The 16,867-nt window shown below is 39.9% G+C and overlaps 1 protein-coding gene and 1 long non-coding RNA gene across 2 annotated transcripts in view; one reads left to right on the top strand and one right to left on the bottom strand.

The window, feature by feature from the left end:
* The window catches only part of utp25 (UTP25 small subunit processor component), a 31,856-nt gene extending 18,201 nt beyond the window's left edge, over positions 1-13,655 (bottom strand). Inside the window, exons 1-6 of the mRNA XM_043695730.1 lie at positions 13,471-13,655; positions 9,919-9,958; positions 8,365-8,617; positions 7,836-8,051; positions 7,378-7,463; positions 6,279-6,689 (exon numbers count right to left, since the gene is read on the bottom strand). Of these exons, the coding sequence (XP_043551665.1) occupies positions 6,279-6,689; positions 7,378-7,463; positions 7,836-8,051; positions 8,365-8,617; positions 9,919-9,958; positions 13,471-13,568 (1,104 nt within the window). The 5' untranslated portion in view covers positions 13,569-13,655. The remainder of the gene's footprint in view (positions 1-6,278; positions 6,690-7,377; positions 7,464-7,835; positions 8,052-8,364; positions 8,618-9,918; positions 9,959-13,470) is intronic.
* Positions 13,656-13,719: 64 nt separating this feature from the next.
* LOC122552792 lies at positions 13,720-14,808 on the top strand. The gene is made up of 2 exons (XR_006312503.1): positions 13,720-13,838; positions 14,331-14,808. It is a non-coding gene; the product is annotated as an uncharacterized LOC122552792 (long non-coding RNA).
* Positions 14,809-16,867: the final 2,059 nt, after the last annotated feature.

Here is a 16,867-nt window from a genome sequence, read left to right as displayed (position 1 = left end):
TGTAATGGTAGAGGAATTTCCCAAGAGAATTTCTTGGGAAAGATGTGGGCGGCATGGTGGCTCAGTGGTTAGTATGCAGCCTCATAGCACCAGGATCCCAGGTTCGATTCCAGCCTTGGGTGACTGTCTGTCTGTCTGTTTGCACATTCTCACTGTGTCTGCATGGGTTTCCTCAGGGTGCTCTGGTTTCCTCCCACAGTCCAAAAATGTGCAGATCAGGTGAATTGGCCATGCTAAATTGCCCATAGTGTTAGGTGCATTAGTCAGAGGGAAATGGGTCTGGGTGAGTTACTCTTCGGAGGGTCAGTGTGGACTGGTTGGGCCAAAGGGCCTATCTCCACACTGTAGGGAATCTAATCTGTAGGGAATCTAATATAAATTTAACTTTCCAAACATAGACTGGGACTGCCATAATGTTAAGGGCTCGGATGGAGAGGAATTTGTTAAGTATGTACAAGAAAAATTTCTTATTACGTATGTAGATGTATCAACTAGAGATGGAGCAAAACTTGACTTTCACTTGCGAAATAAGGCAGGGCAAGTGACTGAGTGGGAGAGCACTTTGGGACCAGTGATTATAATTCTATTAGTTTTAAAATAGTTCAGGAAAAGGATAGATAGGACCTAAAAGTTGAAGTTCTAAATTGGAGTAAGGCCAATTTTGACAGTTATTAGGCAAGGACTTTCAAACATTGATTGGAAGAGGCTTATCGCAGGTAAATGGACAATTGGAAAGTGGGAGGCCTTTAAAAATGAGATAACTAGAATTCAGAGACAGTATGTTCCTGTTCGTGTGAAGGGCAGGCCTGATAGGTGTAGGGAATGCTGGATGACTTGAAAACCCGAGGCTCTGGTCAAGTAAAATGAGGCACATGTACGGAATAGACAGCTGGGATCAAGTGAATCCCTAGAGGAGCATAACAGCAGTAGAAATATACTTGAGGGAAAGCAAGAGGTGAAAGAAGGGGTCATGAGATAGCTTTGGCAAATAAGATTGAGGAGAATCAGTGATTCTACAAATACATTAAGGACAAGTGTAACAAAGGAGATAATAGGGCCCCTAAAAGATCAACAAGGCCCTCAAGGTGCTAAGTTTTCACCTTCTGCCTAATTTCCTATATATTTTCTGCAGAACCTTATCCCTTTATCTACCTATGTTGTTGGTAGCAACATATACAATGACTTTCTGGGTCTGTTCGCCGAGCTGGCAAGTTGATTTGCAGGCATTTTGTCCCACCTAGGTGACATCTTCAGTGCTTTGAAGCCTCCTGTGAAGCGCTGCTGTACCCTCTCTTCTGGAATTTATCTGGTTCTGTTTCTGCTGCTTCTCGTTGTTCATTGTAGTGACCATCTATTGGATCTAGGTCAATGTGCTTGTTGATGGAGTCCTTGACTGAGTGTCATGCTTCTAGAAATTCTTTGATTGCCCTGTTTAGCTTGTTCTATGATCATTATGTTGTACCAGTCAAATTTGTAGTCGTCATCTGTGTGTACGGCCACGAGGGACAGCTGATTGTGACATTTAGTGGCTAATTGGTGTTCGTGGATGTGGATTGCTGGTTGTGAGCTTGTTTGCCTTATAGAGAGTGTTTTCTGCAGTCTTTGCCGTACACATAGATGACAAGGACCACAAATTCGATTGGATCACAAAAATCATAGGACAAGCTAAACATTGGACAGCCAGAGAATTTCTAGAAACATGTCACTCAACCGTGGACTCCATCAACAAGCACATAAACCTAGACCCAATAAACCAGCCACTACAACCAACAACCAGAACTGGCAACAGAAAGCAGCAGAAACAGAACCAAATAAATTCCAGAAGCTCCAAAGCACTGAAGATGTCACCTAGACAGGGGACAAAACGTCTGCAAATCAACTTCCCAGCTCAGCCAACACAATCACACCAACAACCACGACAATGGCACCCGAGCTACAAATCTTTACACAATCCTTGAACAATGACTTTCTGCTGCTTACTCTCCCCTTTCAGTGTATTCTGTACCTGCTCAGAGACATCCTTGACGCTGGAATGAGGGATGCAACATGCCATTCTGATGTTTTTCTGACAGCTGCTGATTAGAAGGACTCCTATCACAATCAAATCACTTGGAACCTGATATACTCTTCATTACAGTACAGCCAATCATGGTGCCAGAAACCTGGTTGCCAGTGCTATATTCCCAAGAAGCAATCGCCCCACAGTATGCAAAACAGTATACTTGTTTGAGATGGGGGATAACCACAACAGGCTCCTGCACTACCTGTCTACCTCTCCTTCCTTTCCTAGCGGTAACCCATCTGTGTGACTAAAACTGCCAGTTTTTTCATTCTCCTAAAACGGTCATCCATTTCACCCCCTGCTTTTGCGAACTCCTCACTGCCTCAACTTGTGCTCCAATTGGATTTGCAACCAAACACACTTCCTGCAGACATAGCCGCGAGGAACACTGAAATGCTCTCGGATCTCCCATATCCAACTGAAAGAGCATATCACTGTACTAAAAGCATCCTCTGCCCCTTTAACAATCTACAGACCCAAAAAATACTTAAGAACAAAAATACACACTGCTCTAAAACTTAGCGTTAGCACAGTCTTACTGCTCTAGGATAACATCTTTTATATTAAAATTCAATCAAGTAAGACAAAAAAAAACTCACCCTACTCACTATTATAGATTTTCCAAAAAAAATTAAGATTATAAGTCTCAAAATCAAACTCTGATCAAAATCTAAAATCACCGCTGATCTCTTCCAGCTGCAGTATGCAATTCTGATATTAGGTCTCCTAAGGTCAGCTGTGAAACTGCACTTTGTTTTTTTTTTGACTAATCTCCAGGAAACTTGTGCAATTTCATGGTTAGCGAGCTGTAAAAATGCACAGCTTAATGTTTGCTTGTTGATGTCTAGAGCAGAGTCTCTGACCTTGCCACATGGTCACTCTCCTAAGACTCTGACTCTTGCCCTCTCCCTTCCGTTCTCCTCTTCAAAGTATTGTTTCTCTGATTTTTGTTTTAAAGTTCCAAAAACAATGCAAAACTTATAAAAACTGTTCCAAGAAACCAAGTAAATCTGCTCCAACACTAGAAAAAGAAACATTTAAAAAACGTGGATTGATTTTCTCCTGTCCACCTCTTCTTTTGCCCTAATCAGTTTCTGAATAGCTGAGAAAAGTGATTAAGGAATACTAACATATGGATATTTATTTGGATCGAGAAAAGATTACAAAAAATGTTTTGTATATCAGTAATTTTCTTTTCACCTACTTTCTGAAAATTATGCAGAGTCTCGATCAGGAGAAAAAAATTGTAAGGTGATTTCAGGAAATCAAGGACTAATTTTCCCTTTAGACATTTCAAGTCAATTTAGAATAATGTGTAGTTTGTGGGAAACTTGCAGGAATGGCTTCCCTTGTCTAGATTACGCTGTCTTTCTAGTTGGTAATGGCTGTGGATTTGGAAGATGCCGTTAAGTGCATACTGTAGATGACTCTGCATTGATGGTGGAGAGAGTCAACATTGCATGTGTATTAGATTGGGTACCAATAAAGTGAGCTACTTTGTCCTGGATGATGTTGAGCTTCGAGTGTTGTTGGAACTCCAGCGAATTGCTAATGATTGAGAGAAGACTGATGGGATGGTAACTAGACAGGCTGGGTTTATCCAACTTGCTATGGACAGGAAATACCTGGACAAATTTCCATATTACTGGGTAGATGCCAATGTTACATCTGCATTGGAACAGCTCGACTAGGGCTATGGCTAGTTCTAGACTATAAATGTTCAATACTATAGAGGAACGTTGTGAAAATTTATAAGCTTTTCAGTATACATTGCCTTCAGGTATTTCTTAAATCATGTGGAGTGAATCTTACTTGTTGAAGACTGGTACTTGCAATGCTGGGGACCTCAGGTGGAGGCTGAGATGGATTACCCATCTGGCACTTCTGATGTTGCAGGGCTTAGATCTAATCCACTGGTTGGCAAACTAGTCTTGCACTGTATCTTCGCCAGGTTGGCACCTCATTTTTAGATGCACGGAGTGCTACTCCTGTACTCTTCAGTGAATCATTGCTACTGTGGCTTGGTGGTGTAGTGTAGGAATATGCAGGTCAAGGGGGACAACAAATTGCTGCTGACGGCTTACAGCATCTCAGGGATGTCTCGAGTTGTTATATCTATTAATAATCTATTCTATTCAGATGGTGGTTGTGCCACACATGATAGAGGACATCCTCGATGTGGAGGCAGGAGTTTGTGTCCATTTAGCTTGTTTGATGTTCACTCCTATCTGTTTTGTTATTAAAATATTGAAGTTCCACCCATAGTACATTCTTGGCCGCTGCCATCCTTGTGGTCCTTCAAGTGGTGATTAACATAGCTGACCAAACACTTCAGTGCTTTGACCCACATTATTCCATAACTCTTGACGCCATTGGTAATCAGAAATCTATCAAACTCTACCTTAAACATAGTCAAAAACTGAGCTTCCACGGTCCTCTTGGGTAGAAAATTCTCAAGTCTCAGAATGCAACTAAAATAATTTTTCCTTATTTCAGTCCTAAGTGGCACTCCCTTATTTTAAATTGCATTCTTCCATAAAGACTCCTTAACTAGGAAAGCATCTTATCTTTATTTACCCTGTCTATCCCTTTTAGTATTAGGTTTCAATGAAATCACCTTTCATTCTTCGAAACAGTTAGCCCAATCTCTTTTGACAATACAGTCCCACTCCTTTGACAAGAAGTCTGGTGAACATTTGCTGCACTTTCCTTCCCAAGAAAACGAGACTAAAATTGCACGCATTACCCTAGCTGCAATGTAACCAGGCTTCTGCAGAAATGAAGCAAGTCTTCACTATCTGCTACTCAAATCACCCTACAATGAAAGCTAACATTTCCTTGGCCTAATAGTTTTCTGCAACCGACATGTAGCCTTCAGTGATTTATTGACAGGGACACCAGTCTCTTTGTACATCTACACTTAACAATTTCTTACCACTTAACAAGACACTCTGCACTTTCATTCCTCCTTTCAACTTACCATACCTTTTCTCCATATTATATTCCACCTGTCCTGTTCTTGTCCACTCATCAAACCTGTCCAAGACCTCCTAAAGTAACATTACAATTTCCTCCCAAACCAAAATCCTCCTTAGCTTTGATTTATTCACAAATTTGGAAATATTAAATTTGGTTCCCACATCCAAAACAGTGGTATATACTTTGAATGGCTGGTACTCGAGTAATAATCCCTGTGGTATCCTACAGCCTGTTAAAGTGAGAATAACCCATTTATTCCCATTCTTGTTTTCTGTCTGTTAACAAATCCTTAATCCATATCAGTACATTACTTTCCATCCCACGTGTTTCAATCTTGCTAACAATTCCCTGTAGGCAACCTTACCAATACCCTCTGAAAATTCAAGTTTATTTTATCTATTGTCTCCCCTTCAATTTTGCTAGGAATCTCCTCAAAATACTTCAAGTTTGTCCACGAGTCCTTATTCGCAAATCCATGCTATGTCCAATCATCATTATTATTCAAGTGTTCATTTATCCCCTCCTTTATAATAGTTTCTAGGGAAAATACTAGAATCTATGTAAGCTGACAAGTCTGTAGTTCTCTGTTTTCTCTCTTATTCCCTCCTTAAAAAGGTGGGGTCACATTTGCTAGCTTCCAATCTGCAGAAGCCATTCCAGTATCTACAACATTCTGGAAAATGATTATTAATGACATCTACAGCCCTTCCTTCAATATTCTGCATGTATACCATCAAGTCCCAGGAACTTATCAATTTTAATTTTAATTAATTTTTCCAGTACAACCTTAAGAGTAATTTCCTTTGACTTCTTATTCCCCTAGTAATTTTAATCTAATGCAATAGTTACCTTTATCATTGAGTTTTAGTTCTTTTCATAAATGCACTTTTGCTGAATATTTTTAATCATTTTACCACTAATTCTTCCTTCATAATTACGAGCTTTGAACAGTCTACTAGCATGCTAAACGTTTCTACATACATTTCCATTACTAATAGATTGCAGTTAATGTAGGTCATTGGCCTCCAGATCAGAAAGGCAGCCTTGCTGTAAGTGCCACAGTTTCATATTATTAGTCACCTGTGACATTTTACCATGAAAACTGGTTCACCAATTTCTCTCTTTAGAAATGTTTCAAATTACATACCAATGTTTTATCTATTGACAGAATTGTGTGAAAATGACCCCCATGTGGTGTTACTAGCACTTTTTGTACTCATATTAAGAAAATCATTACCTTAGGTCTTGTAAGTCCCTGATCCCTTAGGCCATCATCAATTTCTGCCTTTTGTTCTTGGTACTTTGCATTATTGCTCAGCACCTGTGAATTTGCTTTCAACACATGATTCATCACATGTAAACAATAGACACGGCGAATTTGCTCTCCATTTCCAATAGCAGTCCTTTCTGGATAATATATGTCTCTGTAATTATTCATTATTCGGAAGAGTCCTTGTTGAAGTGGCATGAAAAATTCTTCTTGATTCAGTTGATCCTCTGTTGAAAGGAATTGAGCATTGACCGTAGGCCATGTTGTTTCCAGGGGTTTATGGAGATGGAGATTTTTTGAACTGTCATCTGACAACTCTTTAATAAGAGAATATTTTGGTAAGCGACTGGACCATACTAACTGCCCAAGGGTAGTCCACTTGTAAAAAGACAAAAAAAAAGATATTGGCTTGGAAAAAGCCTTTTGAAATACTGTGCCTTTTAATTATCAAAACATAAAATTATTAAATGAGGATTTAGAATCAAATTTCTGTTCACCTACGAGCAAGAATTTAAATTCTTAAATAATTTTGTACAGAGCCTACTTAAAGCCTGCAATTCAAATTACATTAAAAAATGCTTAACCATCAAATACTGAAATAAACTTGCATTTTATATTTTGAAAAAACTACACGATCAGTGAACACTAGTAATTTATTTGTGCAAAACTAGTATTAAGCTTCTGTTAATGTCAAAGGATGTCAGAGTTTACATACTGTCTGTAATCCCAATTGCTCAGAACTAAGAATTTGACCAAATCTTCAAAACAATCTAAATATATTTTTGCAGCAAATAATGGGCACAGAATAGTAAGAGAGCACTACCAATAGCTACGGATGGGTTTTGCCAGTCAAGAGCTGGAGCATAATGGCCTCCTTAACATTAACTCTGCACAAGTGTAGTATTTATACTAACCTACTTTCCTCAATGAGAATATATCAAATGTCCTTAGCCAATTGACCCTTAAACACTAATGATAAATCATGCTCTAGAAAACTGAAATTCTGAAAACTAAAGCAATTCAACTTCATCAAAATTCAAAGGCTAAATAATTAGTTGACAATTACCTTGGACTGTGTTGTACTATGAACCTTTGTTATAGTTTTCACATCATCTTCCTCTAGCTCTGTGTCCATATGTTGCTTAAATGGGTCTGAATGAAAAAACAAAGTTGTGTTAAGCAAGCTTAGAGAATAACAATGTTCAATAACTAAACTTCCATATTTCAGGAAAGCCCCGAGGTTATTACACTGGAATTCAGCTAGTCCAAAGGCAGCTGGACTGTTCTATTGGTTTAAAGAAAAATTATGACTTTCTGAAAATGGAAACAAAAACTATAATTCATATTGAATACCTAAGCTACAATGTATGCATCGCAGTCATCTTATGTTTATTGACCTACTCAATTCACATTCATTAACATTGTAGAATATAACTATCTCAATTAAAGTTTACAAGTGGCAGACTATGGAACTCAACCAAGGGGGTGTATTGCAAATATAAATGGAAATCAGGAAATTCTTACCTTCAAAACTGTTTACATAAGCAACTTCTTCACTTTCACCTTGACTTTCATCTCCAATTAAATTACTTTCTAAACAGAATTTAGCTTCATTTTTCACATCAGTGAAATCAGTTTCGAGGTCATTGTCGTTTTCAATTTCATCACTGTGTGCCACCTCATTCTTGGCAAATTCTTCCCCTGTAGTAGAGCTTGTCGTTTCAGCTTTATTGAATGCATCTGTTAACAATGAGCAACAACCAAGATAGAAAATTGAAAAACAGTCATGATGATGACAGATTTTTCAATATCAGAATATAATTTTTTTAATGTATCTTGATCTAATAAATAAAAAATGGATTTGCTATTTCCGTAAGATTGTCCTTTCCCATCCAGTTATTTAATATGCAGCATATGACTGCAGAAGTCCAAGAAAGCAGCTCACCACTACCTTTCTAAGGGACGGGCAATAAATTCTGGCCCAGCCAGTGTAGCCCACATTCCACAACTAGTAGAAAAAACCCCCAAAAAATAGAAATAACTACGAAAATACCTCTTTCTTCTGGGTCATTTTTGTCACCAATTTCATTATCATCATACTCTTCCGCCTCCTCCTCCTCATCATCATCATCTTGAGTCGTCTCCTTCACCACTTCTTCAAATTCACTTTCACTGTCACTATCAGAATCAGAGTGCAGATCCTCTGCAACATTTTTTAAGGTGGAACACAGATGTTGGTAGGCAGTCATCCGTTCTATACCAGATTCTACATCGCTCCCTGAATCAGACTGCTCGGAGCTGTCGGCCTGAAATTGTTCGGATAAAAATAATTGTGAGAATGGTAAAGGGAAACAATAGTCTAAGTGGTATTATCACTTTACTGTTAATGCAGAGACCCAGGTGATGTTCTGGGACCCTGGTCTGAATTGCACCATGGCAGATGGTTGAATTTGAATTAAATTTTAACAAAAGCATTGCCCATTGTCAGACAAGACACATCTAGTTCACAAATGTTCTTTATGGAAGGAAACTGCCATCCTTGCAGGTCTGAACTACATGTGACTCTTGATCCACAGCAATGTGGTTGACTCTTAACTGCCCTCTCGACAATTAGGGATGTTCAATAAATGATGGTCTAGCCAGTAATGCCCTCACCCTGAGAATGAACAAAAAAAAGAATATCTGCAGTCACCATGATCTTCAAACACTTTAAAACAGAACTGCACTAACATCATGAGCCACTGTCTTAGACTGAAGCTAACTATTTACATTTTTGGCATCTTATTCAAAAATTCAGTGAGTTTCTGACTCTCATACTCTCCATCGTAAAGATGTTTTCGGCCAGTTACCTTAGCCCAACTGCCGGCAAAACCTTGACATCATTCTCACCTCCAAACTCCACTATTTCAATTTCCTCCGCAATGCATACATCTTTTACCCATCTAAAAAGTCTATTGGCTATAGATCCTGTTCCACACTAACTCCTCCTTACCTATTATCATCCCTATCTTTGCAAGCATACAATGATTCCAATTGTCTCACCATCTCAATTTTCATTCCAGTGTTCAATTCCCAGATGGTTTTACACTTTCTTAGCACTGAGTGCCTCCGATCCTAAACTTTTCCCCATAATGTCTGCTTCCGGCATTTCTGGACATTCTCCCACTCTCTTCACTCTACTGACACTAGTTGTTTCTTTAACTATCAGTGTTCCCATGCTCTGGAATTCTTTCACATACCCTCCACCTCCTTTGAGTGCACTCTGATCATTTGTGGTAACCTGGTCTGACACCAGTTGTCTTTGTCTTGGTGTACTGTTTACTTAAATTATTTCTGTGAAAATGTCTTAGTTTTTTCTAGCCTTAAATGTAATAAACCATTAAAATAAATATCAGTGCTTTACACCATTGTTTTAACAAACAGTCACACCAAACAACTTGCACTCTCAGTATATCAAAGATTGTGTGCTTTATCCAGACATTTCTAGAGATGTTCATTTCTAGCTGTTCAATATTTAATTAATTTTAACTTGCACATGAAGCGTTCTGTCTTTCAGAGTTACTCCAGATACTACAAAGAATCCACAAATATAGTATTCAAAACTCACCAGATCAACAATCTGAGCTGGCGCTGCTTTTTCCAAAATCCTGCAAAACAATATCTAAACGTTACACAGAATTGCAAGATAGCTTAATGAAAAATAAAGACTTGGCAGATGAAATGAATAGGTATTTTGCAATTTTCCTTATAATGGATACAAGTAACATCCTAGAAGCAACTATAAATCAAGAAATAAAAGGGAGTGAGAAACTCAGGAAAATTACAATCACCTCAAAAGTACTACTGAGTAAATTGTTGGAACTGGAAACTGACAAACATCTTTATGCTAGGCTCTTAAAAGAACTCCCAAGTGAGATAGGCAATATGTTGATTTTAAATTTTCTTTCAAAACAACCTTGAATTGTGGCAGGTTGGAAAATTGCAAATGTATCTCCTTTAGTCAACAAGAGAAGTCAACAAGCAAAAAACTACAGGCCAATTGGTTTAACATCTGTCATAGGGAAAATGTTAGAATTTTTGTTAAAAGGCATGCTAAAAGGGCACTCTCATAATTTCAAGATATTAATTTTCAATCTAAATATTGCAGTTCTTTGAAGAAGAATTGTGTGTTGCAGATAAAGGAGATCTTGGCAGATTTACTGCATTAGCAAATTTTGAGAAGATTTTAGCTCAGGTTAAGGTTCTGGATGTAGGTTTGCTCGCTGAGCTGCAAGGTTCATTTTCAGACCGTACAAGGTAACATCTTCAGTGAGCCTCCAGACGAAGCATTGCTGGTGCTTGTTTGGGTTTGTTGCTGAGAAATTGGCCGATGATATTCATTGGGTATCTGTTCTTTTTGGATACACTGTATAGGCGATTTTCCTCCGCTCTGCGTAGTGCCTCTGTGCTAGTGTGAGTTGGCTCGTTGAAATAATGTTCTGATGCAGCTTCATTTGTGGATGTTGCAATGATTGCTTCTGTACTTCAATATTTGGCCCGGATCTGAGCTACAGGGAGAGGCTGAACAGGCTGGGGCTGTTTTCCCTGGAGCATCAGAGGCTGAGGGGTGACTTTATAGAGGTTTTCAAAATTATGAGGGGCATGGATAGGATAAATAGACAAAGTCTTTTCCCTGGGGTCAGGGAGTCCAGAACTAGAGGGCATAGGTTTAGGGTGAGAGGGGAAAGATATAAAAGAGACTTAAGGGGCAACTTTTTCACGCAGAGGGTGGTACGTATATGGAATGAGCTGCCAGAGGATGTGGTGGATGCTGGTACAATTGCAGCATTTAAGAGGCATTTGGATGGGTATATGAATAGGAAGGGTAAGGAGGGATCTGGGCCAGGTGCTGGCATGTGGGACTAGATTGGGTTGGGATATCTGGTCGGCATGGACGGATTGGACCGAAGGGTCTGTTTCCATGCTGTACATCTCTATGACTCTATGTGTTGTTTTCCTGTAGACGCTAGCTTGAAGTTCCCGATTTTTCAGCAACAAACCCAAACAAGCTGACAAAACAGGTCCAGAAACCCTAGCCACTCTCCCCCACATCAAAGACATCTTGGAAATGACTGAAGACTACTCAGACCCCTTAGCATCATGGTAGCCCACAAACTCATCCTACGACAGGTCAAACAGAGACAAGTACGAGAATTCCTAGAAGCATGGCATTCCGACCGGCACTCTATCAACAAACACATTGACTTGGACCCCATTTACCACCCTCTTTTGGGTGGGGGGGAACACATCACCATAGGAAATTACATCACCAAACCAAGGAAACTCAAACATATAAATAGAAAGCAGGAAACAACAGCATTGCCTCGTCCAGAGGCTCACGGAAGATGTTACCTAGTATGGTGACGAAACGTCTGAAAATGAACCTTCCAGCACAGCTCATCCAGATTTACGCATTTTGATTTTTAGAACACATTTCAGAAGTTGTCAAATCATGTGTCATTGTTGAAAATAAAAGCTCATGGTATATCGTGTAGTATATTGGCATGGACAGATTAGTGGATTAGAAGCAGACAGTAGGCATTGATTGATCTTATTCAGGTTGATGAGATGTAATAGTGTGTCACAGGAATGAGTACTGGAACTTCAATTGCTTACAATTTTCATTGCTTCACAATTTGACCTATTTGAAGGAATGGAAGACAAGGTTGCCAAATTTGTTGGTGACACAATGATAGATATAAAAGTAAGATGTGAAGCGGATGCAAGGAGACTACAGGTATTGATAGTTATGCAAGGGACAAAGAATTTCAGAACAAACAATAACACCATATGATATCAGAGCAGAAGCAGACAATTCGGGCCATCAAGTCTGCTTCACCATCCAATGAGACTATGACGAAGTTGATAACCCTCAACTCCACTTTTCTGCAATTTCCCTATCCAATCCTCAATTCCTCCACCAATTAGAAATCCATCTCAGCCTTGAACATACTTAACATCACAGCTGGTTCGTGAAAAAATGTGACTTGATGGGGAAAATAGACAAAGTCCTTTCCCTGGGGTGGGGGAGTCCAGAACTAGAGTGCATAGGTTTAGGGTGATAGGGGCAAACTTTAAAAAGGGATCGAAGGGACACCTTTTTCATGCAAAGCGTGATATGTGTATGGAATGAGCTGCCAGAGGAAGTGGTGGAGGCTGGTACAATTACAACATTTAAAAGGCATCTGGGTGGGGACATGAAGAGGAAGGGTTTAGAGGGATATGGGCCACGTGCTGGTAAACAGAACTAGATTAGGTTGAGATATCTGGTTGGCATAGACAAGTTTGACCGAAGGATCTGTTTCTGTGCTATATGTCTCTTTGGCTCAACAGCGCAGGTTCAATTCTCACACCAGCTGAGGTTACTATGAAGGTCCCACTTTCTCAACCTTGCCTGAGGCGTGGTGACCCTCAGGTTTCATGGCTCTCTGAAACAGTAGTGATTTTACTCTTACATCCTTCTGTGGTAAAGAATTATGAAGATTCACTAGCCTCCGAAAGGCAAAAGCCTCTTGCCAACAGATTTAAAACAGATGAAGAGGGAATTACTTCTCCCAAAGGATCAAGAATCCGTGGAATTAATGGACACCAAGACACTGAATAAATGTAAAGGACGTGATAGTACAGCTTCTGAATTAGTAACAGGTAAAGAGTTATGGGGAACAGGCAGGAAAATGCAGTTGAGGCCGAGATGAGATCAACCATGATTTAAATAATGGAACAGGCTTGAGGGGCTGAATTGTTTGATCCTACGCTTTTTTTGTGTTGAACTCATGTTCTTAGATATGTGATCCCACATTGAGACTGTACCCTCCGGTCCTAGACTCGCCCATACCCACCCTGTCAAGTCCCCTAAGAATCAATAAGTTTACCTCTCATTCTTTCAAACTCTGATGAGTACAGGCCAAACCCACACAACCACTCATAAGAGAGCTCCTCCATATTCAGGATTAGGCTCATGAACCTTCTCTGCACTATCTCCAATGTCAGTACTGTATATCTTTCCTTCGATAAGTTCACATTATTCCAACATCACACTTCAGGAAGACAGGAGACTGAAACATCGGTGCAAGAGTGAAAGCGGAAGTCAACAATGTGATTTTAAAGCAGGTAGACTCACTCATCATGAAAGGGGTGTTGCTCCCCGAATTCCCGCAGATGATTTTTCTGTTTCTTGGTCAAATTACTCCCCAGGTGTTGTCTCTTTCTTTTTCCCATTTCCACCCGCAGCACGCGATGCTGACTGGCTCAACCCACATGCGCCTGCTGCTAGCTGATTGGACATTTTCCCAAGCCCAGCCCGGTTCCACATCCCAACACGGACTCTCACTATTGGCTCAGCCGTCCTCCCTGAAACCTAACCCTGCCCAATCGAGTTACAGGGCGGTTTGACGGACACAGGCACCGTGCAATAAATGCTTCAGCTGAAGGGGAGGGCGGCAATGAATCGTGACTAAAATGCCAACGAGGGAGGAGTTCTGTGTTCAGGTTTGTTTGAACGACGGCGCAGTTTGCGTCACTGGGGTTTTTTTGGGAAACTAAAATCCATTTTTAAGCTGCGTGTGGTTTGACTGAGAGGGAACTTTAATAAAAAATATAGAGCGCACTGTTTGCCTTTAATCTCTCCCACACAATGGAGGCAAGTATGTGTCAGAGGGTTCCTTCCTTTATGTCGCTGTCTGAGCGGTGTGGGGGGGCGACAGCCACGACCGAAACCCGAACTCAATCGGGAGCCGGGATCTCCCTGACTGACCTTCCCCCTCGGTCTTGAAGGAGACAAACCTTTCACTCTTTTCAGTGTGGAAGAGTACTGATTAGGTCTTGTTGTTATCCGTTAGAAATGTGGAACATTACCCATTTGAAAGAGTATTCCTTTTCGCTCGTGCCTTTAGGTAGAGAGAGGGGAATGGGGTTTCCGTGCTTTAACAAACTCGTTTTATTCCATTCAGTTGCCTTCTCCCTTTTTTTCCCTCACTCCAGGTTGACTTCATCCTGACTCCTTGCTGCCACTGTATTCCACAGTTTATCACGAATTCCTGGTATAATCTGCAGTCTGATGTGTATATGAAACTATCTTTTCAACTCTTTAAAATATAAACAGATTGTTGTCAATAACCTAAAGCTGGATATTCAAGATTACTGTGTATGACCCTGAATTTGGTTATTTCCTTTGGTCGACCCTGACGATAGTTCCTCCCGTGTTAATGGAGGACGTGTGCAGAAGGAGCTCTGTAAAGTTTCACTTTTAAAGTCAATTTACTTGTTCTGTAAACCTTTAGAATAATTTCCGTGCACTTCTACAGTGCTCACGGCTCTTCTGTTGAGTGGGGAGAAAGTTTGGTATTGTGGCTTTTGAGCTCCACCCCGATTTTGGGAAGCCCTTTAATCATTGGCGAGTGATATGTTTTATTCAACTTGCATTGTGAAACTATTACATTTTACTGTTGTCTTTTCAAAACCAATTGTATAGTTGTCTTTTTTGTGACAAATGCTTTTGCTACCATTCACATCCTAGTTTTAGACACGAGGTCAGTTTGAAAATGGCAAGTAGTTGCTCATAAGATGAATTTTTCTGGATATCTCTCCCTGTTATCGTTTCAAATGCAGTTACGTTGTGATTTCTCCCATTGCCATATTTTTTGCATTTCCTCTACTTGTCTTCCATTTTCTGCTCCCTCCATTCCATCCCTGTTTAACTTCCAACTGTAGTCCACTACTTTGGCCATCTACCTGTCATTATTAATGGTAGTTTGCTATTGTGAAAACCACTCTTCAAACTAACCATTCTTAACTCGCTCACCCATTTGTAATCTTTCTATTTTAAGGACTTCAGATATGCCTCTGTTCTATGCTGTATTGTATACTGTGAATCCTGACAGTCCAATTTACTTTTGCAGGTTTAAAGACTGCAGTTAATTAAATCATTAATATTTACAATGATTTTTCTTTGGGTTAACAAAATATTAGTTACATTATGCCATTCTTTTCTGTTGAAAGAATTTGCAAGTAACACCTACAAAGATCTGACAGCCAGTTAGAAACTAATTGTAATTCTGGATGTAAGTTTGCTTGCTGAGCTGGAAGGTTCACTTTCAGACATTTGGTCATCAACAACCTGGCCAAGGAAACACTGACTACGTTGTAGAACCAAAGCAAGGATTGTATCATCAAGCAAGTGCACCTACTTCACCTTCAACAACAAAACCTACAGCCATCTCAACAGCACACCCATGGGATCTCTATCAGGGTTCATAGCAGAGGCAGTAATGCAGGGACTCTAACAGCTCTGCCAACGATCCAACACAAACTTTGGGTCTGCTATGTGGATAACACTTTTTTCATCATGAAATGAAACAAATTAGAGGAAACCTTTAAGACCATCAATAATACCCTTACTGGCATAAAATTCACTAAAGAGCAGGAAAAGTAGAACAAACTACCATTCCTCTATGTTGCAGTAGAGTGAACAGCCAATGGGAGCTCCAAATCAGTGTCTACAGGAAAACAACACATGGACCACATAGAAGTACAGCAGCAATCATCCCAAAATCCACAAATTAAGCTGTATTAGCTCATTTCAATGAGCCACCACACACTGCAGCACAGAACTATGCAGAGCAGAGGAAAATCGTCTATACAGTGTATTCAAAAAGAACAGGTACCCAATGAACACAATCGGCTGACTCTGAGCAACAAACTCCAACAAGCAGCCAAAACCTGAGCAGAAACCCTAGCCACTCCCTACATCAAAGACATCTCTGAAATGACTGCCAGACTACTATGACCCATTGGCATCATGGTAGCCCACCAGCACACTAAAACAGCAGCTAATGAACTTGAAAGACCCTATACAGACCAGCAAAGCTAATATCCTTACAAAATACCTTGCAAGAACTGTAACACTACATTGAACAAACAGGCAGAAAACTAGCCACCAGGATACACTAACATCAACTAGCTACAAAATGACATGACCCACTCTCTCTAATATCCTTACATATAGATGAGGAAGGACATCACTTTGACTGGGACAACAAAGCCATCCTAGAACAAACCAAACAGATGATCATGAGAATTGAGTTCTGGTTGGAATGCTATGCTTCATCAAAACTCATCTACTACCCCCTGAGAAAAGGAACCAGAACTGATTTCACAGGAAATGACATCACCAACCCAAACATATAAATAGAAAGCTGGAATTTTCAACATTGCTTTGCCTGAGGCCCACTGAAGATGTTGCCTAGTAAGGTAATGAAATGTCTGGAAATGAACCTTCCAGCTCAGCAAGCAAACCTACATCCAAACCCTGAGCTACAAATCTTCTCAATCTTTAATGCATGTTGTGCCTACCACACTAACACTCTTATACCCAGCAAAGAAACTGCAAGTTGACTAAAATCTAGTTAATTATTTAACAATATAATAAAATACTCTAAAAACTAACAATTTACACTATAAATCTTAATCCATTATCTTGTGCTTTAACGTAACTCTGATCATTTCCATCACACTAGATC

The sequence above is a fragment of the Chiloscyllium plagiosum genome, chromosome 9 (genome assembly GCF_004010195.1).
Source record: "Chiloscyllium plagiosum isolate BGI_BamShark_2017 chromosome 9, ASM401019v2, whole genome shotgun sequence".
In the NCBI taxonomy this organism is placed as follows: Eukaryota; Metazoa; Chordata; class Chondrichthyes; order Orectolobiformes; family Hemiscylliidae; genus Chiloscyllium; species Chiloscyllium plagiosum.
The sequence above is the reverse complement of the archived record's forward strand: the minus strand, read 5'-3'. Positions and strand labels throughout refer to the sequence as shown.